Source organism: Squalius cephalus (assembly GCF_949319135.1).
Source record: "Squalius cephalus genome assembly, chromosome: 3".
Lineage (NCBI taxonomy): Eukaryota > Metazoa > Chordata > Actinopteri > Cypriniformes > Leuciscidae > Squalius > Squalius cephalus.
This window is the reverse complement of record NC_137124.1, coordinates 9290586-9313388: the sequence shown is the minus strand read 5'-3', so window position 1 is coordinate 9313388 and position 22803 is coordinate 9290586. Positions and strand designations below refer to the sequence as shown.

Here is a 22803-nt window from a genome sequence, read left to right as displayed (position 1 = left end):
GAGAGAGAGAGAATTAAATATGGAACATAAAATTGGCTTCATTCAGAGAGAACATTTTTTTGGGGCCAAGTCAAAAACAATGAGAATTTTAATTGCTTGTTTTTTTTGGAGTGTGTTCTAAAGGGGATTGAGTTCAGAGTGCAAATCAGACCTCAGCTAATGAACCGAAGAAATAAAATCCACCACAACTCATAAAACAATTTCCTGCTGTCCGATTTGGACGTTACACAATGAGAATTCAAAGAAAATCTCAGGGTTTATTTACCCTTTTAACACTGTTCCCGAGTCAGCCTCCACACTGACGCCTTCAGAGCTATAGGACAAACTCAGACTGCTCTCTGATCAGTGGCAAACAGATTAATGCTATTGGTACCAAGTCACACAATACTAATGACCATCAATGGGGGGCCTTGGCCTTCAACCCAGATTGTGCAGCAGACTTGCTGTTCAGAATTCTAATCCGTTTCTCCTTTGGAATTGGCCTCTGTAAATTTCCACTGGTGAAAACAGCAAACAGGCTGTCAAAACGAATAAGGGCGTAAATACACATTTCCCGGTATGCTGGTGTTGCTGGTATGCGTTTCTAGAAAGTGTAAAGATGAGCTTTTTTAACTCGTAAGATGCTATAGGCTACTATAGCTTAGATTGGGACCATATATGATCCGAAGTATAGTGTTAAAATGAACACTTTAAGTGTTAGTTTGACACTTCGTTTTTTACTATGATTTATTTAGATTCAGTGTTCAGTGATGCTGGGTGTCTGAATTTAAGAGCACTGATGCCTAAATTTGTAGTTATATGTAAAAAATAAAAATGGCCAAGAGTTATGATCTAAGATTTTTGTAAAAAAAAAAAAATGTCTAAACAATTTAAAAATGATTATAAATCCAAAACATTACAACATCATAATGGCTGTGAGGGCAGTTTGTGCATTACAACATTTAAAGTATAGGCTATACAGTATGAGAGAAAAACGAGGGGAGGTGAATATTCTCTCAATGACAATGAATGCATGAACGTGTGAAGTGTCACTACAGCACACAAAGGATATTCAAAAGAACTATAATCCCATCTATTGCTATCATTTGGGTTTGTATTTCTTTACATGTCCACTAATTAAATTAATCATGCATGTGGTTGAAAAAGATATAGCATTTGCAATTAAACAGCAACACTCAAAGCCAAAACTCAAGAAACTCAAGTCCTTGCACGTTTGAAACCTCTATATAGTTTCATGAATCGATCCTGAATAGTGAGAATGTTTCCCCATGCGTTCCTGGAGACCTGCCAGCACACTATAGCAAACTGAGTGAAAGAGGAGGAGGAGGAGGAGGAGGAGGAGGCAGGGCGTGCTGCTCAGATAAGCTATTTAAAGCTGAACGTTCAGTGTGCTCAAAACTAAAAGCTTTCCATGTTGTCATACTGAACGGGTTCTGCCATCGCCAGTGAAGTGTCAGCGAGTTGGAGAACTATCGTAAGTCACTTGCAATTTGAAGAATTGTCTGCGTGACAGTGACAAAGTTCGTGCAAGAACCAATCGGTGAGTCCAGTTGATTACGTTATTTTTTATTAACATTATTTTAAAAACACCGAAATAGCGTACAAATTCCAAAGTAAATTCGCAGTCGTATAAGGGTAAACACAGACACACTGAAGGTGTGTGTCAAAAGTGGGAGTGTCAGTCTCACAATACTGTCAAACTTGCTTCAGGGACTGCAGGTATGTCATTTTAAAGGAAAAACAACGTGGCCTGATAATTAGTTTAAATGTATAGGCTAGCTATATTAAATTTAACAGACAATAACCATAATTTTAGGCTGTTAAACTACTCGTAATGTGCAGTAAAGCCTAATAATATTGCTTTCGACAAGAATACACTTTTACAGTAACATTTTTTAAAGTGTGTTTACAAAATATGAGTCACTTTGTATTTCACAATGAAAGCTGTTTATTTTTTATAATTATTCATCTACAGAGTGCTATGTTTTAAGTTGTTTAGGTAGCCTATAGGCTACTGCTTTGTTTTGTCTTAGGTAACACTGCATTGCCCATGTTTATTATTGCGTAGAAAGTCTAATTTTGATTAATAGGTCTATTCATTCATCACGTGACCTTATATTTGATTATCTATTTTTATTTACGGGAACCAAAATAAATCGTTTACAAGACAGTTTTGCCAACCACAGCTTCTATTTCTTTTTAACAGTATAGCTTATAAAAAAAAGATTCATTTTATCGGGTACCACAGAAAATCTGACAGGTTGAATAACCTGAGGGTTAAATTCATAATTAAAACAATAAATCAATCCACAAACTCTTTGTCATTCAGGCAGCATTACATTTGCTCGTTAGACGTTTATTCACTTGGCACACTTAACAGCAAAGAGGGTGCTCAGGTAGGCTAGTCCTATCTTACTTTTCCCTTAAAGAGATTTACTTTTCTCCTGAACTCTGGCTGATCTCTTGCAATGAGATTTTATGTAACGTAGCTTACTTTTCAGCGAATGATGCGTCTGGACCAAGAATAGCCTTGATGTTTGCATATGGAAATCATTGGAGATTTTGTAAACATTCTTTAATAATTAATAATTGATATGCTTTCGCCTGTACACAGTCCCCTCTCCCCCCATCGCCCGAGTGGACCACCGCGTGCCCGAGCCGAGCGTCACGTACTGCACATACACACAAAAATACTCAATGGGAAAGCGCGTGTGCGCGGGCACGCGGGGGGTGGGGTGCACTATTAAAAATAAAGGTTCCAAAAGGGGGGTTTCGCAGTGATGCCAAGAACAATTTTTGGTTCTACAAGGAACCTTTTAGGGAAACGTTCTAAAAAGAACCATGTTTTTATTATTGTGAAGAACATTTTAATAATCTAAAGAACCGTTTCTCACTATAAAAAACCTTTTGTGGAATGGAAAGGTTCTTCATGAAACCATCAACGCCAATAAATACAATTTATTTTTTAAGTGTGTGGGGGTTGACAGAAATCAAAATCATAAAATTAAATAAGAGAATTAAGATCCTTCACTCAAATGTATGATGATCCTGCATGGCAAGGACCTAAATAACAGCAATTGCATTCAATCAAGTCTTAAACCCCTATTTTTTAAAATTTTGTTTTACATTTTTTTTTTTTTTTTTTTTTGGTTCCCCAATTAATTAGGGATCAGTTCTTAAAATATATCTTATAGTGTGAACATTAAAAAAAATCTAAAGAACCCTTTGTGCACTGTAAATATCCCATGAATGTTGAAGGTTCGTCATGGAACCATCCCAATAAAAAAAATAAAATAAAAAAAAACCTTTTTTTTTTTAAGAGTGCAGGCCAAGAAAAGGGCTGTCAGCCTCTTATTATATTCTTAAGTAATACAGATACTGACACAAATATACTATATATATATATGATTACCTAATTTATTCAATTAAAGCTTATAGTTTTATATGGTACAACTAAATTGCAGTATTAATTAGTGTAAACCTGTGGCGGGATTTTAAATAAGTGTGAATGCACTTGTTATCATTTTCTTCTTTAACCTTGAGGAAAAACTTTAATGAACACACAAGCTTGTTGAGAAAAAAAAAAGGCAGATAACACTTTATTTCGATGGTCCACTTTAGACATTCTACTAAGTAACTAAGTACCTAGCAACATAGCATGTTAACTAACTCTATTATTAGTAGACTGTCTACTTAATATCTGCTAACACTTTATTTTGATGCTCCACCAACAGACATTATACTGACTATAAGTAACTTTGCAACTAAACTTATTCTACTAACCCTAACCTTACACACCACTAGTCTACTAACACTCTAATGAGAGTTAACTAACATGTAGTTTCAAAGTTACTAGATTTTCTAAAGTGGACCATCACAGTAAAGAGGAACCAAAAGGCAATATGGGATTGTAATAATTAAAAAAAGGCATTCAAATAAACCTCTACGCAATTCCGAGAATACTTTGCGATTTCAAGAAAAATGCTGTTGTGCTCTAAATCAATGAAAGATGAGACTGACAGCCTTGGTTTGTTTCTGAGGGTGTATAATTGGATGTGTGCATAAAGTGTCTCATTCTCAGAAAAGTCTCGGATGGAGGTAAAGTGCTAGAAGTGTCGTAACTAGAGATTACCAAACCATTTTAAGCAGCAGTCCTCAGACTCAGAGTGTACTTAACCTATAAGAGACAAAACACAGGCATACAGATACACAAACACATGGCTCGCAATGTTTAGTAAATGACATGGAGAGGTCCATCAAGTCTAGATTAAACACCCTATAAGGATGTGTATGTGTTTGCATCTGCTTTGTAGGACATGTATACAAGTGCATGTCCATGTCACAAGCAAACAACTTAAAATTGTACAAGTCTTACGTCATTTCTGGGTCTCCAGGCAGGAACCTTTCCAAAAATAAGACTTTTCTCCATTCTAATGCCTCCTCACCCTCTTTTTTACCAAACATTTTTCTGGGCCTTGTCACTAATGCATTTGGCCAGAAAATGAACACACAGAGAACTAAGAAAAAAACCTGAAATTCCCCCGACGTGCCCTTCCGCATTAATTATGTTTTGAGTGAGTTATGAAAAGGACTGAGAGGAGAAAAGAAAAGAGAGGAATGGTTACGGATAAATGCACATCATATGATTGGCACAAGACGTAATGGAAAAGTGTATGTATGTGTGTGCGCCTTTACTGGAACCAAGGGAAATTTAATAAAAATAACATTCACCTTTGCTGTTCAGCGTCAGTATTGGAAAATATTTTGGACAAAATGTTCTTCACAAACACTCAGAGGTTCTTGATGCAAACCATCTGAGGTAGTATTAAAGATTATGAAGAGGTTATTTCGACATAATTTGCCATACGCAAATAATTTCATCAGCAGTCTTTATGCCTATAATGAAAAGAAGACATTTTGCTGAAACCTGAAAAACTGAATTAAACCAAACTATTCTTTCTTATCATTTTGACTCTTTAAATAATCAAAATCTGAAGATATGAAACTGCAAAATGATCATAACTCAAACGTTAGCAGTGGCTAAGTGCATTTAATCTGAATTTTGCATGTTTTGTCCTCAAGCATATAGACTCAGTCAAGTTAATAAGCTGAACGAAAACAGATTTCCAATGATTTATGAGTTCACCACTCATAAATCATAGAGGAGGGTTGGGTGGGAACAGAGTTATGCATGACAGTAAACGTCCATATTTCTGTGGCGTGTGGTGACATGGTTTTGTGACAGTTGTTCTACTAGTTCAATATGTTTCTGTGTGAAAGACATGCAGCTGGATGGAAAACATCTTTCTGCCCTGCATTGCATTGGATGCTTGACAACTATGATCCAATGACCTATTACACAAGCTCTGTTGTAGTTTGTGATCCCACATCCCATTCAGCATGTCTTTTTTGTTGTTGTGCAAACTTGCACCCAAGAATATTATGCAGGTCGGTCACTATAATGTTCCTTATTACATTGGTTTCTGGAGCAGACAGAATTCATAGAGCATATAAGAAGTGTAAAAGCGTAAAAGCCAAGTCATTAAAAATTAACCATTAACCCTGTATACTACAAACCAAAGGCCATGCAAAACCATGGGAAAAAAAGCTGATAAGAGATGCATTGGCCACTCAGTCACATAAAACTCGTTTGTTTTTGTCATTGGCTATAGGTTCTGATAAAAGTGAACTGAGCCCTACAACTAAACCCTCTGTAAACTCTCATATTCAACAACTGCAGGGTGCACCACTTCAAACATGAGTTTATTAACAAACTATAACTCTGATTGTATTCGTCTGAAAGAAGAATGTCATATAGGCATGGCCTGAGGGCGAGTAAATCATGGGGTGACTTTCATTTTTGGGTGAACTATCCCTTTAAAAGTGATTTACAAACTGCCTATCGTTACAAAACTACCCGTCTCAATCAGGGAACTTGACCTGGCGCATAATTCTCAATCAAGGATTTATTAGATCGGATGTCTCCGGTCAGTCTATCCAATGACGTCGCTCTATGGGATTAGAGTTTGAGTTGAAGTCTGCATGCACACACGGCTGTAATGAGATTATGCATAAAACCCATGGTCACTGGGGAGTTTTAGAAAACTAATAAACACAACAAACTGCAGCTGTTTACAGAACAGTACAAGAAAGGCAAATTGCAATCGACTTTTTCCCACTGCTGGTTCAGAAAGAAACGCTATTAGGGTTTTTGTGATAAAGTCTGCTGATAAGGACTGGTTTGTCTAACACAGGGGTGGGGAACGTTGATCCTGGAGGGCCATTGTCCTGCAGAGTTTAGCTCCAACCCTAATCAAACACCTAATCAAACACACCTGAAGCTAATCAATGTCTTCAGGATTACTGAAGTTGCAGGCAGCCAAATGTTTTATTCAGGGTTGGAGCTAAACTCTGCAGGACAATGGCCCTCCAGGATCAACGTTCCCCACCCCTGGTCTAACAGGTGTTTCTCTTGTCTTTTAGCGCCACCTGCTGGTGAAATGGGTGTAAAAATGCTGCAGTGCTTCCCCTTCTACAGACGCTGCAAGGAGAGGTGCAAAAGACAGTGCCCTCCTGAGACGGGTGAGATGATTTATTATTATCAAACTTCATAATGGCAAATTGTACTTGAGAATGGGCAAATGATAAACTGGTAGCTTAAAATACAAGCAGTGGAAACGGTGTTTTCTAATGTGAAGTGTAAACCTGAAAAACACACATAGCGACAACAACTTCATTACAAGTTAACAATTCCAGTGTCACTTGGGTAAATGACTCGCACTGAATGTAGGCTCAAAGATGCACTAGTTTTCAACACCAGTGAAAAACAAGAAACAGTTGATTTGTGAGAAGAGCAATCACGTTTATTTTCTAAAATCGATTAAAAAAAGTGAACACCTCAATGTTGCAATACATCAAGGTCGACACAAAGCTTCTTAAACGTCTACAAACACTCAAGTCTTAGTAAAGAGCTCAAAAAGGACAATATCCTTAGAAAAGGTATCTTTAATATAAAATTAAATGGTCAGAGCCTACTTACACTGGACGTGCTGGTTTCGGTTTCAGTCATGTACTCATCTGATAGCCTATATGAAACACTTGCTAATGTACTCACATTCGCATAGAGTAGCCTTGTTGACACGTTTGGGTAAGCGACATATAATACCTCAAATGCCTGGTAGATGGCGATGTCGCTTCTTTTTGTAGATGAAATAATAAATAATAAACTGCTGCAGAAAAGATTAAAGGGATAGTTCACCAAAAAATGAAAATTCTGTCATTAATTACTCACCCTCGTGTCGGTCCAAACCCGTAAGACTTTCGTTCATCTTCGGATCATCTTCAGTTTTCTGTCCCTCCGTTGACACCTACGCAACTATGCTTCAAAAAGTTCATAAAGAGATCGTAAAACTAATCCATATGAATTGAGCAGTTTAGTCCAAATTTTCTGAAGACACTCGATCGCTTTATATGATGAACAGATTGAATTTAGGCTTTTATCCACATATAAACATTCATCAACTCACACATCAGTTGTGGTAAACTGAAGCTCAAGCATGTTCACTTGATGTGCGAGAACCAATGAGGTTCATTCTCGTGTTACGCATCAGGTTTGAGCTTCAGCAAGAACAAATGAGGTTTGTTCTCGCGCATCAAGCAGGTTCGGTTGAGCTTCTGTTCGCTGATCAATGTTAATACGTGAATGAAAGACTAAATTAAATCTGTTCATCATATAAAGCGATCGAGTCTCTTCAGAAAATTTTGACAAAACCACTCAAATCATATGGATTAGTTTTACGATCTCTTTATGAAATTTTGAAGCATCAAAGTGTCAGTTGCGTGGCTGTCAATGGAGGGCCCGAAAGCTCTCAGATTTCATCAAAAAGATTATCATTTGTGTTTCGAAGATGAACGAAAGTCTTACAGGTTTGGAACGACATGAGGGTGAACGACAATTTCATTTTTGGGTGAATTAACCCTTTACGTTCCATTCATGTTTTCTAACTTATTTTCATTTCTACTTGTGTCTTCAGTAGTAGCAAGTGAAGAGCTGAAGCCTCGGTTGTCCTCCACCACTTCTTGGGGCAGTGAAGGGGACAGCGCCAGCAGTCCAACTTGCCCACAGGCCTATTTTTCCCACAAGGCTCGGCTCTCGCTTCGGCACCAGATGGATAGCAACATCAATGCAGTGGACGCCACATACTAACTTTCTTCTGCAAGTGATCCCTGGAGAATCCTTGAAAGTAAACCAGATTTACCGCCCCAGTCCAGTTTAAATCCCTCATTGGAGATTGTTTGAGGGGAACTGGAGGACGAGCCATTAGTAGGAACAAGTTTGGACACTCACGAGCGTCAGCTGTATGCATTGTAACAATGTCAAGATAAGTGTTTGATGTTCTCTAACAGTAACGGTACAGCTGAGTGTAATTTGGTAAAGGGGGAAATTGTGAAACACATTTTTAGGGGCAACGTTTACATGATCACCAAGTGCTTTTTTGTTCTGTTTAGCCTGTAGCATCTGCCCTCCACCATCTCTGCTATATATGCATCTACACCATCTGAACTGGATGCTTCTGGTTGGTTTTATCAGAGGAGACTCTGATATCTTGAGGCAATTGAGGGTTTTGAGCCAGATATGAATTTGTTTAGCAGTTTACCGATTATTTTGCCTGTCAAATTTAACCACGCTTTGCCTCATTGATTAAAAAGTCAGTGCACTGTAAAAGCAACTGAATGTTTTTTTCTTTCACATAAACGGAAAGGTTTCTAAAGCTTATTTTGCTTTCTATGCAAGTTCCATTTTCTAGCCCTTATATACAAGCTGTTCATTTTTATGACGTATAGATTTCAGGACTTTCTGAAACAGACCCCGTCATAAACCCATTTTGTTTGAAAAGTGTTTGTTTCTATGTAACGTAAAACTAATGTATAATTATAAAGTTTTTCCATTTTCAACATTTTTAAAAGGTTTTCTCATTGCATGTATAAAACCAGTCGAGTGAATGGTGAAGATGTTTGTCATTGCTTCTGTTTCAACATGTTTGAATAACAGGTTTTAGATTATGTGCATATGGCCATCTTTCACTTTATCATGTGCACGTATTAACATTTGTGTTTTTTTTAGATGTTAAATATGTGTTTTTACACCCTAACCCAGAAAAAGAACAGAAGACATGTTACACCTCTGAAGTCACAATTAATATGAAAGATATTTTTGTATGTTTTGTATGAAACAATGTGTAAATACATTTTCTAAAGAAATAACAATTGTAATGAGTAAAAAGACAGCAACTAAACTAAATTATAATAGAATAAAAACATCACATGTACTTTTGCTTTCATTGATGATTGTAAAACAATAAAACTGTCAAAAAGAAACAAGTTGTTTTATGCTATTCTTTTAGAAAAGTTGTCTTGAAGTCACCAAAATTCAAATTCATAATCTTTAATCAAACTTCCCCTCCTTGTGACAATATTTCTTCTCTGATGATGCGTTTACTGGCGCGAGGGAGGGGCAACCTGTCACTCACAAGAGATCGACCAATCGCAAACCACAATGATTCAACGATCCAATCAATTCCTGAGGGACAAAATCAAGCCCCGTCCTACATTTTTTCTTGTTTAAGACAATAATTTACTTGGATATAGTCACAATAGGGAAGAAAAGACTGTCGAAACTTCCATTTCATGCCGACTTTAAAGAATTATCTGTGAAATTATTAATCAATCTGTAAGGAAAGACAACTAAAAATGTGGTTCAGCAGTTTTATTGAAAAAAGCAAAGTGGTACAAAAGTCTGTTCCTTTCAGTCTTGAATCCTGTGGCAGAGTTCATCCAGCAGCTGTACATTCTCTCACTAGTCCAGTCCTCACATGTTTTTAGGTTTGCAAATGACTCCGTCGGGGTAGCGCTTTTTAAAACGTGCCACTACTTCAGGGTCTAAAAGGTGAATACCGTCCAACTGATTACCAAGAGTTACCCTGGAAAACAAACGAGAAAGATAACAAGTGAGTTAATAAGGAAGACAACAGCACATCTGATAACACTCTGTAACTCTGTCTTATAAGTGATTTGGAAATCAAGAAAGCTCCTGAATGTCTGACTCACCAGTTGGGCTGCACATTGTGTGGTCTACCAAACAATTCAATCTTTCTTGTGCCCGGAGACAAACGCTCAATCATTCCATAGATTTCATCTGGTTTATGACTTGTGGAGCGGACCTTTTGTGTAGACGGATGAAACAGATGATTTAGTGTACTGATCATCACAGACTTTTAAAGTGCCCCTAATATGCTTTTTCAAATATTACCTTTCATGCAGTGAGTAATATTGCTTTATAACAAATAGTTATTGTCTCCTAAATGAAAGAATCGATTCTAATTTGCTGAAACGAGTCGTCAGTAATTCCAGTCTCACTTCCTGTTACAAACCTATGTAACAATGTAACTCATTTGCATAATGCCAGTCTATGGTGTTCATTGGCTGTCTGTGAACAATGTCTACTTTGACCCTCAAACACTGTAGTTGTAGCTGAGACTGGAAGAGTTTGGTTCGTGTTGTTCATGTCGAGAAGATGCTGTTTTCAGCGCTGAGAATCCACTGTGATGCTCTTCAAAAGAACGAGGACTCGCACTGGAATTGATACGGTAAAACCGACGTTATCGTTACTGTTCGGATATTCAGATATGATAATGGGTGTTTGGTTTCTGACATGTGCTGTAAGCAGTCGACCAATCACAACAGACTGGACCATCTGACCAATCAGAGCAGAGTAGACTTTCGGAAAGGAGGGATTTAGAGAGACTGAATCTTTGAGAAAAGAGCTGATGCTGCAATGTATATTATGAGAAAACTCAAGTGTTTTTTTGACCTTGGATGCATGTAAACCTGTTGTAGGAGACTAAAACAAAATTAGGAACCTTTAAAATAGCATAACAGGGGCACTTTAAATTCCTCACTGGTTTATCAGTAATATTGGTTATTACTGACCTCTGCCACTATAACATCACAATCAAGACCTCTGTTAAAGCCTTGTGGGTTTCCTTTTACTCCCACCTGAGCAAACAAACAGAAAGAGATCAAAGATCAAAGAGAATAAATTGATCAAAAGCATCAAAGACTAACATTGCAACAAAAACACACAACTGTTTTCAGCATAGATAATAATCAGAAATGTTTCTTGAGCAGCAAATCATCATATGAGAATGATTTCTGAAGGATCATGTGACACTGAAGACTGGAGTAATGATGCTGAAAATTCAGCTTTGATCACAGGAATACATTACATTTTAAAACATCTTTTTTTTTTTTTCTTAGTTTTTAGTGTGTTTTTGATCAAATAAGTGCAGTCTTGGTGAGCATAACGCAGTCCTTTCAAAAACATTTTACCGACCTCAAAAAATATCTTCCTGACCCCAAACGTTTTGAACCGTAGTGTATATTCTCACACGTACCAAGCAATGCTCTTTGCCGTGATTCAGCCAATGTCCAGTCCTTCCGGTACGAATGATCCTCTGAAGCTGGTTAGTCTTCACCCAGATAATCTCATCCACACGCTCATAGCTGATTGAGTGACAGAAACAGATTAAAAGATTTCGTTTACTGATTTAGTTCCATTTAAAGAGATCACCATATCACTTCACATTTTTCCACATGTAGAATCTCCTACCCCCATAGGCTCAGACACTCTCTGCCCAGCTCCATAGCTCTGTGAAGACAGAACATAAACTATTGGTGACCTGCATTTGGATCGTTTCCAAGCATTACATCACCTCCTTTCAAAGCGTTCAGATCATTTATTCATACATAACATACATTAAGCTCTTTTAAGAAATTGCTTATCATGTCTTAGTGTTAGATGCGAATCAGGGTATAGTCTTGTTTTATATTGTTTTGTTTTAAATTGTTTGTTGTATTATTTATGTTTTTCTTGTCTTTTACTCTGTTAGCACGTTGGGTGTGAGAAAAGTGCATTAAAAAATAAAATGTATTATTATTATTATTATTGACTCCTCTTATGGCATGTATACGATAATGGAAAATGTATTTAGACATGGTTTAATGAAGTGTGCAGAGTTGTTGAAAGCTGTTGAATATGCAACTCTGATGTGTCAAATTCATCTATGCAATGATCACTACTTTTTGTATTCAGGTTTACCTTTATTTAGTGACGCGACATGGTTTGATTACACCGAGATAAAAGTGTCTCAAGAAGCTTTGTGTGCCCCGATCCCCCAGAGCCCGTACCTTCCTGTCACCCAGAGGAAGAGGAAACCGTCATCCTGCAGAATAGGAATGTTGAGTTTCCTCATCTCGTCGTCTGTGAGCGTTCCGTAGGGAAGCTCCATGTGAATGTCCCACGGCGGGTCGGCCATCACCACTGCAAACTTCCCCAGGATGGACACATCCAGATAACGGATGTCACAGCAAATCCACTGAGATAAGGTCAAAGGGCATGTATCGGTTATACACTACCGCTCAAAAGTTTGAGGTCGGTACGATTTTTTTAATGCTTTTGAAAGTCTGATCAAAACTACAGTAATATTGTGAAAAGAAGGTTTTTTTATTTTGATATATTTTGAAATATAATTTAATCCTGTGATGCAAAACATCATCATTACTCCAGTCTTCAGTGTCACATGATCCTTCAGAAATCATTATATCTCTCTACTTTTCGGATTATTATCAATGTTGAAAACAGTTGTGCTGATTAATATTTTTGTGTAAATGTTTTAATTTTTTCAGGATTCATTGTTAAATAGACCCCAAACCTTTGAACGTTAGTCTACACTACTTTTCAAAGATTTGAGGTTGGTAAGATACATTTTTTTTTTTTTTTTTTTTTATTCAGCAAGGATGCATTACATCAAAAGTGAGAGTAAAAATTTCTATTTCAAATAAAAGCTGTTCTTTTGTACTTTCTATTAATCAAAGAATCCTGAAAATTTTTTTTCACAATTTCCACAAAAATATTAATCAGCACAACTGTTTACAACATTGATAATAATGAAAATTCAGCTTTGATCACAGAAATAAATTATATTTTTAAAAATACATAGTTATTTGTCCTTACTGTATTAAACTAAAATAAATGCAGCCTGAGTATAAGAGACTTCTTTCGAAAACATTAAATGATTACATAATCCTACCAACCACAAACTTTCGAACTGTAGTGCGTCTTAAAATAAAACCATTGAAATCAAAATGAAAATAATTTTTTGAATTTGCGGATAAATACGAGAACAGCAAATGTGCAATAGAAGAGGCTCTGAAAGCAATTACAGATTAGAAACACATCACGAGACTAAGCCTAATTCTATATTACTATATTATATTGGTTTTGGGGATTTTCAGTTTCAAATCAATTTTATTATAGCTTGACAGAAGCTGTGGAACAGGGCAATTTGTCCGATACTGTACCTGTGACGGAAACAGCTTGCCAACGTTGCTGTCTTCCTCGGTGGAGTGCAGTCCCAGCTCAGCGGCCCCAGCCTGCAGGACCAGGGCATCACCCTCGGCCTCAGGAGGACTGTCAATCTCATAGTGCACATATTTACAAGTGTCCATGTGGAAACAAGTATTCAGGAAGGAGCAGTCGCCCAGGCTCTCGTCTGTGTGTTTGTTGATGATTCGCCTAGGAAAGTCACATTTAATTAATGAGCAGGGCTTTTACGGGTTTTATAAAGGTACATTCGAAGGGTTCACCCTAAAATGAAAAGTCGTAATTTACTCACCCTGGTGTTGTTCTAATGCAATATGTCTTTCTTTCTTTTTCAGACCACAAAAGGAGACATTTTTAAACATTTCCTGCTCGCACTTACGCAACCAAATACAGAAACGCTCTGCAAATAATCAACAAGAATGTCCCAGCCAGGTTAGCCACTTCTTGTGAGTATTTGCAGCGTTTCTGTATTTGGTTGCGTGTTGTCAAACTGATGAACATGTTTTCTTAATTTGCTGGTGTTGTGTTTTTAATATATGGCATTTGTTGCATTAGACCATTCTGTGATACTTTTGCGTCTCTTCTTAAAAGCTTGACGCTGGTTGCTATTCACTGCCATTATATAGACGAGAGGGACGTTATTTTTTTATTCTCCTTTTGTGGTCCGAAAAAGAAAAAACGTAATACGGCATTAGAAATAAACCAGTTTTCATTTTATTTTCCTAAAATTTTCATTTTAGGTTGAACTAACCCTTTAAGACTATTTAAAAGACCCTTTTAAGACGATAAGAATAGAAAAAGATTTTTAATTTAATTGAATAAACTGAAGGGAACACAATGTAATATGTTCTCTAAATGTAAATGTCTTGGGAGAAACACATCGAGCTGTATTAGCAACACTTCAGACTTTGCAAAAAACAACTTACAAAAGATATCCGTTACTATTCAATTTATTTTACAAAAAAAGTAGCTTGAATTGCTCTGCTTCCAACCACTAAAATATGGAAATAAATTTTACATGATACTATTACCGGAGATACAAAATGACATAAAATATGAAGTCTTGTTTTCTGTGAAATTGATCAAAATGAAGTGAGTTCATGATTATAAAACAAAAACAAATATCTGCTAATGTGCTCAGAAAAATCAACATAATTCAAAGGGAAGTTTTCTTAACTCACTGGCAGATATTTGCTCTTGTTTTAAGAATAAACTCACTACATTTTGTTACATTTTTCAAGACTTCATTTTACATTTGCATCTTGATTCAAAGATGTTTAGATATTTGTTTTGGAAAACAGGACAACAAATACTGAGGAAGATTTTTGCAATGCATGCAACATTTAATACCACATCTTTATGAATTTAAGACTTTCTGCACTGATTTAAGACCTTTTTTAGGCCTTAATTTGTGTATTAAGACTTTTCAAGACACGCAGAAACCCTGTCAACAAATAAAAATAGTGTTCAGATCCTATTATTGTTTAATAAAAAAAAACAACATGATTATTATGATTACTATTATCTCTAAATTTATTAAAACTATTATTTTACTTTCATTTATATAAAATGTATATGGTGTTTAGTTATTTACATTTATGCATTTAGCAGACGCTGTTATCCAAAGTGACTTACACAAAAGTGATTTGTCAAAGAGCCAACAATAATAGTAATATACAATGCCAGGTTTATTAGACAACTAGATTAGGAAGCAAGCTAGAGAAGAGGAGAAATGCAGAGAAGAAATAGAATTTGTGTGAGTGTGTGCATTGTTGTTTATTATGGTTTAATACTGTGTGAGTGTGAACTGACCTGAAGTGCAGCTTGGTGCAGGGCTGTGGTGTGTCCCCCGACTGCACACACTCTTCTTTAGTCCCGTAATCACAGAACTCCTGCACTTGAGCTCTGCCTCGTGAGCGAAACTTCTCCACGATCGACTGTTCCTTCGCTGAACTGGTGTTCAAAAGCTCTAGGATCTCTTGGCTCACCTGACGCACAAGCATGCATACATAAGACTCCGCATACATACAAATAGTCAAAGCTTGAGTGATTTGCTACTTAGGTATTATGCCTTTTTGCTTTGCTGTTCCTTAGTGGACTGCTGGCTCAGTAGACTCTCGATCTCCATGTCCAGGTGAGAAGCTTGCACTTTATTGCTCCGCCCTTTTTTCTCAGGTCCGCCCCCGCCGAGCCCAGAGGATCCGGTTAGCTGGGAGTTTGAGGCAGGAGCCAGTGAGATAGAGGATTTCTTGGGAGGGGAAGATGGAGCTTGAAGCAAAGGGGAGGAGCCTGGGGCTCTTTTTTGATGAATGATGTCATCTCCTTTTCTTTTAACGGCGGTTCTTTGTGGCTGGGCTGCGCTGCCAATCATAGCCCAGAGTTTGGTGTGGTCGACAGAAGTGACGAGGGTGGACAAGGAAGAGGACGTGGAGGCAGCGATGGATGGCTGACGAACTTCGATTAGCTCTTGAGCAGAAAATTTGAGGAGGAGACTTTGGATGCTGGCATGGGAAACTGCAGACTCAGACTGAGTAAATAAGGAAGAGTGAGAGGGAAGAATTAAAGAAGAACACAGGCCCTGTTTACACCTGGTGGCATGATGAGTTTTGGTCGATCGGATCACAAGTGGACGACGCTAAATACAGGAGTGAATGGAGTCTAAAACCTTTTGAGTTTGTCCACTTTCCACCACTTCCAGATGTAGATGAAAACACATTGCTTTCGTAGTGTAAACACTCATGTGGACGAATGTGTTCGAACAGCCACAAAAGACCTTCTTCTCAATGCGTAACATTATGGGAAGCGCCGGCCAGACGGGATTTAAACTCTGTCGGCTGGAGACCCAAGTTTGGCTTGAAGATGAAAAACGTACCAAGCACAATGTTCTCTCACCATTCCTGATTTCTAACACACACTAACAGCGTTCGGCTGATCTTGTGACTGTCAGAACAGAAACTAAAGCTGATGCTCTCTGTGTGTTTTTCCGTCGTCTCCGGTCGTGATCATATGTTAATAGTGTGAGCTTATTTTGTCCATTAGAGCAAAATATCTGAAAAAGCCTATACATTTACCCGCCCATAGACCCTTCCCTCGAGGAAATCAGGACAGAAGTGGTTGAAAGTGAACAAAAGAGACGAATTAAAACACCAGGTGTAAACGTGTGTCTTCGTCATCTACTTGTGATCCGATCAACCAAAACGCATATTAATAGCAGGTGTAAAAAGGGCCATAGAAACACAATTACACAGATATGAGTGTGTTTTCACAATAAAATGTGTGACTCAATTTATGTTTCTCATAATCTATATACTTCACAGTTCTGACAACTTTACCATTTTTCTAAAATGTGGAAAATAGTAACAGCAGATGTGTGACTGGTAGAGTTCAAAAGCACGTTCACAGCTCTTACAGTGTTTAGTTGGTTGGTGATTGCTAGGGAATCAGTAGGCAGAGAAAGACTCAGTTCGGACAGGTATCCCAGCAGTCTCTTCTCTAGTTCTGGATCGGGAGGCTGTTCATCTTCCACCTGTGGAGGACTCTGGAGAGCTGGTCCGGGACTGTCGCTCCTCGCAGATCCACCCTCAACACCTCCAACCTCTGCTAAAATAAAAACCAGAACTAAATGCATATACAGTAGGTGGCACCATATACTCACTAATTCACTTACTGCAGAAATAATGGTTCATTCTTTCTTTTACACACATTCAAATTCTCAATTAGTTTTTTTTTTAACATCACTTATTCTGTTCTGACAGAATCCTGTGTGTTCAGCACTTAAAGGCAAGCAAATAAAGCTGATTGTATCAGCATCAACGTGGTAACTCTCATCACATTTCTGGGTAGTTATATTTTATTAACAAGTAAATCAAATACCACTTAAGACACAGTTAATCGTTTTGCAGATCTCATAGCATGTAAAGTTTAGTCAACACACCAGTGCCCAGCTGAGTTGGGTCTTTTCTTCTCCTCTGCAGCCTCTCTCGCAGGGAATCCAGCTGCTTTTTGTGCGCCTGGATGTGACTCCATGTGTCCGACATGGTTTAAATGAAACTAGATAGACAGTGAATTAAAAAGACCTTACAAACGAAACAGATTTCATTAAGTTTAGTTTACGTCTAGTAATCCAACGCTGAGTGACTGCACTAGTCATACACACTACGCGGGTGAACTGGATTAATTTCAAAACAAAAGACACTCACACCGCAATATTCCCCATTTTGTAATGATTATGGTACGGAGACAAATATAACCTTTTTTATACATGTTTATTTTATTTTTATAGTAATTTATAACTATACAGTATACGGAATAAGCAAATATATTATTTTCAAAAACAGGATAATATTATGTAAACAAACAGAACGGCTTTAGGTATCAGTTCCTGTGTGAGAAGCGAGAGGACTTCCGGTACATGAGGAGAGAAGACAGAGCCGCCGAAACGAAGATCAGATTATTTACCAGCTATTTAGCGTAGAGCTGAAAAAACAACAACAAGCTATTCTAATTCAAGGTACGATTCACAATCAAAAAACAAAACGTCAATATAATTGTATGTAGCATATCGATTAATCCGTAATGCTAAAAAACATACACTCAAAACATACAGAGCGAACAGTGTATAGATTCACAAACGAAAGACTCGTATGAGTCGGCTCGTGTTCAGCGAGTCAGTAACATACAGCGCGACTAGCCGAGTCCGATTCCGGAATGAATTATTCATACGTGCCGGTTCTTTTTAATGAATAAAAACCGTACAACGCGAATTAAGGGCTGCGTCCGAAATCGCATACTTGAGTAGGTACTTATTTTGAATAATTTAGTAATTACTTCAGGACCGCTAAAAAATTGTTCTATCATGTAGTATGAATGTAATCTGGATGTAACGTTACTACATTCGCCATGTTGTCATTATTATGTGACCTACCAGCATCAGTTCCCTTGCTTCACTGTCATTCACAAATCTTCTTCTGTGGCCTCATGGGATAGTAAAGTCTCCATCCTATGCACACTTCAGAATCTCACCAGAAGTAGTTGGTCATCTGGGTACTTTTTGTCTACTCTTTTATGAGTAGGCCTACTGTGAATTCGGACATACTTTTGTCACATACTGTGTTTCCCTACTATATAGTAGGGAAGTATGCGATTTCGGATGCAGCCGTGTAGTACATCATGGATTTGCGTTTTAGTTCGTTTAGTTCAAATAAAAAACACATGAATTATTCAGAGCTTTATTTAGGCTATATCAGAGTGGGTCGAGTAGGACCGGTTAAATTTGGTGCCGTGACCCGGATGGGAGTGAGGTTTAGGAGGGTGAGTGTACCGGACATAGGCCAGTATGAGCTGTACGTGTAAACCTCACTCCCCTGATCTCAAGAGGCGCGCTAGCGACTTACACTAGCGGCTGTGGTCTTTAGCTACCTTGTTAGCGTGCCCACCTCCCACGCTGGTTCGAGTCCCCTCAAATTGGACCGATTACACAATGCCAGTATGCACACAAATGTCTTCTGTGTCACTCTGTGAAGAAATCGCCATTAAACATTGATTGACACGTCTGATTCTCTTTGTACATCGCTTTTCCAGTGATTTGTCATGGCCGAGCCACGCAGCCCAGTGTCCGCTTCTGTACCCCACATTCCGATGGTGCTGCCCGCCCCTGAGGGCTCGTCTCTTGAGATGGACCCGATGGAGTACACCCTCCGCAAGCGTCTGCCTCGCAAACTGCCCAAACGACGGAACGACGTCTACGTCAATATGAAAACAGACTTCAAGGCCCAGCTGGCGAGATGTCAGAAACTTCTGGACGCTCATAGGGAAATTTGCATCCACGGTCTGGGACTGGCTATCAACCGGGCCATTAACATCGCCCTACAGCTTCAGACGTCCAGCCAGGGTGCGCTGCAACTGGCTGCCAACACATCCACCGTAGAGCTCATCGACGACCTAGAGCCCGAGGATCCAGATGAAGCTGGAGAGCCACTTACACGCACCCGTAATAACTCGGCCATCCACATCAAGGTGTTTTATCCCAACCCGTAGAGCCAGGATCAGTATCAGTTATCAACACAATAAATGGGAAATTCAAAGACTTCATAAATATTAATTATAAAGTTTGTGGTGTGCTTTAAAGGCGTTGCCTGTTTTATTTGGTACGTGTTTTGGTCTGGTTCAGACTGAAGCTAAAACTATTAAGCCTTGCATTTGAGTTTGCATATGAACTTTATTGCTTTGATGTACCAAGAAGTAAAAAGGAAATGTGCCATTTCATATGTTTCACCTTTCAGAAACAGTTTATGTATTTATTTTTGTGTGTGTGTATTCTAATGACCATGCAGCAGTTGTGCTGGCAAGTAAAAAGACATTGCTTCCTGCCTTTTCCCCCCTCTTCCTGTATATACATTATACCTACATTTATCAAAGATAAAGTCATGTGCTCCTTCCTGCAAAAATAAAATAAAAATAATAATAATAATATCTATGAAAAAGTTCAGTCAGGATTCTGGTCCCAATATAGCACAGAAACTGCACTCATTAAAATTACAAATTACTTGCTTTTAGCTTCTGACCAAGGCTGCATCTCACTTGATCTTAGTGCTGTGTTTGACATTATGCATCAAGACGTACTCTTAGATTGATTACTGTTATCATTTTGTTTATTTCAATGGAGAATTATCATCAGTAAATAATGGAGTGCCACAAGGGTCTGTTTTAGGCCCTCTGCTATTTTCAATATACACTCTTGGTAATATTATTAGAAAACATGGAATTATTTTCCACTATGCCGATGATCACGACCAGATGAAATCTCTAAAATTATGTGTTAAAGATATAAAATACTGGATGACCAGTAAGTTTCTTCTATTAAATTCGGATAAGACTGAAGTATTACTTATTGGACCAAAAACCTGTACAGAGAATCTTAGAATACAATTTGCATCTTCATCCTCTACAGTTAAAGAACTGGGTGTTATATTAGACAGCAACTTGTCTTTCGATAATCATATTTCAAATGTTACAAAAACAGCCTTCTTCCACCTCAGAAACATTGCTAAGCTATGGCACGTTATCTACCATAGCTACAAATTTTCAATATATTGTAATCATTACGATCACAACTTGTAATAATTGCTTTAATAACCTCATTGTTTCTGCCTAAATGAATACATGATGTTATTTAACTGCATGATTTGTATTATCTTACTTATTAACTGTACATTTTTGACATATGGACATTACGTTGACAGTCACCTCTGAATTGTAATGTAGAAACAAGCATTTTCCAGTGAAGCTGCTTTGAAATTATATGTATTGTGAAAAGTGTTATACAAATAAATCTGAATTGAATTGAATACAAGGATACCTGACAGCTGTTGGCTGACCAGTAATAGATAAGATCTTCTTTCAAAAAAGTATTACTGGATGAAAGTGTTTGTCCAGCCATTCTTGACCAGACTGTAAAAGAGCAGAAATGATGGTGGTAAGGCGAAAAGAATGACACAAACTGTGTTCAAAAATATTTAGTGGTGTGACTAAATTCCTTCAGAGGAAACATGACAAAAATGCAATACTTATACTCCAGTTATGGCTTAGGCATAATGTATGCCTATATTCACTCTATCATAGCTATAAAAAAAGTTCACCTTGGAAATTAATGTATTTACAGAATAGTGAGCAGTGTATTCTCAGCAGAGATGCTTCATAAGACGAAAAGAAAAACTTCCTCTCTCCTTGTTTTTAGCTAAGAATAATACTTTGTATTTGAATACCAAATAACATTGTGATGAAAGAACCACACAACAGCAAAAATAACAGGAAAAAACATCTACAAACATACTTTGTTGCACCCAGACAGTGACTGACTGACAGATGTAAAAAATAACAGGCTATTTACGAAAAACACAAACAAGTTAAACAGAAAAAGAGAAACAAAATGTCAACCTTACGATCATTTCCCAAAGGAAAGTATGCAGCGTTGAGCGTGAAGTGGAAGTAATCTAGGATGTTCGTCATACACTAATCAATATTTTTCCTGGCACCAGCGTTATCTGTACAAGGCCGCGCTCATCGGCGTAATTCAGACATGAGCAAACGCAGAGCCTCATCAGCTCTCTCACGAAAGCTTTCAATTCCCCTGACACAAGCAGCAATCTAGTCCTTCTTCCTGTTCACCCCAACTGACCCGTAAGAATTCAGCATTACAACCTTCCTCCTCTGACATTTAAAACATTCCCTGCAGCATTCTCAAAAAGTCACACACACATACGCACGGAAATGAATATAAAACCTACAGTGCATAATTAATATTGATAAATAGTCTTCTCTATCAATAGTTCATCGTTTGGAGGTGCTTGAGGCCATGGTGGATGGAGGAAGAGAGGTTTTCTCTTGAATAGCTTCAGAGAAGAACCTGCAAAAGCCAGTGATTCCAGCTCTAGGAAATAGATATATAATCTATATAAATAATGACAATTTCATAAGCAATACAAAACACGTTTAAAGAGTCCCAGATAACCCTTCCCAGTCGAGCTGGGAAAGTTGCATCAGTCAAATGGGGAAAGAGGAGTGATTTCTTGCAGTTTTATGATGTCTTGTGGTTGATTTTTGCCGGGTAACACAGGTGGGTTTGCAAATGCTCGACACACAGTGAGTAGACAGCCATTGGGGGCGCTTAGCATTCTGGGGGATGTATTCTTTTCCCTTTGTGAGTAAATCTTTCAAAGTGCTACAACTCCCAGTCATTCAAACTTCGGCGACATATCCTTTGTAATAGTCCATATCCTGCCTCCTGATATGAGGAGCTTCAATTAGTTTGACTCTTGCCCTGAATTGTGTATCAGCTGACACCTTGATGGCAGACAGAGGCCAGCAGAAGACGCACTTTTCCCCGCAGGAAGTCGATGTGGATCTGAAACAGCTCTGAGATTGAGGATACTTTCTGCGTCTCCTTGTCTTCTCCACCACTGGTTGGAGGTACATATTCCTGAGAGACAGAGAGAAAAGAAAGCGTAAATAAACGTATACAGTGTAACTCAAATCAGGGTTATTATCAGTTGCTAAAACTATTAAAGCATTTCTGTTAATTGAAATAAAGCTGAAATAAAATAAAATACAAATAATAGTTGGAAAATTTTTAAATGTTGCCTTTAAGGGAGTCCTATTATGCTTTTTACAATTTTCAACTTTCTTTAGTGTGTAATGTTGCTGTTTGAGCATAAAAAAGGCCAAAAGCACAAAGTCCCTCCATCAGGAGTTATTCTCTATCAGTGTCACTGTTTCTGAACTCCCTAAAAAGCCTTCATTGTAGTCTTGAGTTTTCTTACAGGAATATGTTACAATATTCCTCATTTAGATAATTCCCACCCCAA

General features: G+C 37.9%; 4 protein-coding genes across 11 annotated transcripts in view; 2 read left to right on the top strand and 2 right to left on the bottom strand.

Annotated features, from left to right (window-relative positions):
• Positions 1–1389: 1389 nt before the first annotated feature.
• On the top strand, positions 1390–8668 carry LOC307155226 (uncharacterized protein C17orf114-like). Of its 2 annotated transcripts, none has more exons than XM_079865787.1 (3): positions 1390–1540; positions 6484–6582; positions 8034–8668. In XM_079865787.1, the coding sequence occupies exons 2-3, from the start codon at positions 6501–6503 to the stop codon at positions 8204–8206; spliced, it is 255 nt and encodes an 84-aa protein (XP_079721913.1). In that variant the 5' UTR covers positions 1390–1540; positions 6484–6500; the 3' UTR covers positions 8207–8668. The 2 variants fall into 2 exon arrangements, with proteins under 2 accessions (XP_079721913.1, XP_079721914.1); XM_079865788.1 differs by having other exon boundaries at positions 1394–1474.
• A 1084-nt stretch (positions 8669–9752) lies between these two features.
• On the bottom strand, positions 9753–21546 carry mettl3 (methyltransferase like 3). Of its 4 annotated transcripts, XM_079866275.1 has the most exons (13): positions 21382–21546; positions 20799–20890; positions 17376–17491; positions 16851–17038; positions 15513–15968; positions 15254–15429; positions 13420–13633; positions 12247–12434; positions 11669–11707; positions 11454–11562; positions 10990–11055; positions 10108–10220; positions 9753–9980 (listed from the first exon to the last, which is right to left on the bottom strand). In XM_079866275.1, the coding sequence occupies exons 3-13, from the start codon at positions 17476–17478 to the stop codon at positions 9869–9871; spliced, it is 1764 nt and encodes a 587-aa protein (XP_079722401.1). In that variant the 5' UTR covers positions 17479–17491; positions 20799–20890; positions 21382–21546; the 3' UTR covers positions 9753–9868. The 4 variants fall into 4 exon arrangements, with proteins under 4 accessions (XP_079722401.1, XP_079722399.1, XP_079722398.1 ...); XM_079866273.1 differs by lacking the exon at positions 21382–21546 and having other exon boundaries at positions 16851–17041; XM_079866272.1 differs by lacking the exons at positions 20799–20890; positions 21382–21546 and having other exon boundaries at positions 16851–17041; positions 17376–17825.
• pop7 (POP7 homolog, ribonuclease P/MRP subunit) lies at positions 17840–20342 on the top strand. Its single transcript, XM_079866290.1, has 2 exons — positions 17840–17951; positions 19022–20342. Exon 2 carries the CDS (start codon positions 19031–19033, stop codon positions 19475–19477), a length of 447 nt encoding a protein of 148 aa, XP_079722416.1. The 5' UTR covers positions 17840–17951; positions 19022–19030; the 3' UTR covers positions 19478–20342.
• Positions 20799–22803, bottom strand: part of epoa (erythropoietin a) — a 20925-nt gene continuing 18920 nt past the window's right edge. For 2 of the 4 annotated variants that reach the window (XM_079866288.1, XM_079866289.1), the window contains exon 5: positions 21540–22418. In XM_079866288.1, the coding sequence (XP_079722414.1) occupies positions 22272–22418 (147 nt within the window). In that variant the 3' untranslated portion in view covers positions 21540–22271. Of the gene's footprint in view, positions 22419–22803 lie in introns of all 4 variants that reach the window. The other 2 variants (XM_079866286.1, XM_079866287.1) reach the window with 2 other exon arrangements.

Excerpts from the sequence above, each read along its gene's own strand:
- LOC307155226 (XM_079865787.1), top strand. The coding sequence starts at position 6,501 with ATGGGTGTAAAAATGCTGCAGTGCTTCCCCTTCTACAGACGCTGCAAG. Across the intron at positions 6,583-8,033 it reads ACAGTGCCCTCCTGAGACGG|TAGTAGCAAGTGAAGAGCTG; the intron begins GTGAGATGATTT and ends TTGTGTCTTCAG.
- mettl3 (XM_079866273.1), bottom strand. The coding sequence starts at position 17,478 with ATGTCGGACACATGGAGTCACATCCAGGCGCACAAAAAGCAGCTGGAT. Across the intron at positions 15,430-15,512 it reads AGGAACAGCAAAGCAAAAAG|GTGAGCCAAGAGATCCTAGA; the intron begins GCATAATACCTA and ends CTTGTGCGTCAG. Across the intron at positions 11,056-11,453 it reads ACGGCAAAGAGCATTGCTTG|GTGGGAGTAAAAGGAAACCC; the intron begins GTACGTGTGAGA and ends TTGTTTGCTCAG.
- pop7 (XM_079866290.1), top strand. The coding sequence starts at position 19,031 with ATGGCCGAGCCACGCAGCCCAGTGTCCGCTTCTGTACCCCACATTCCG.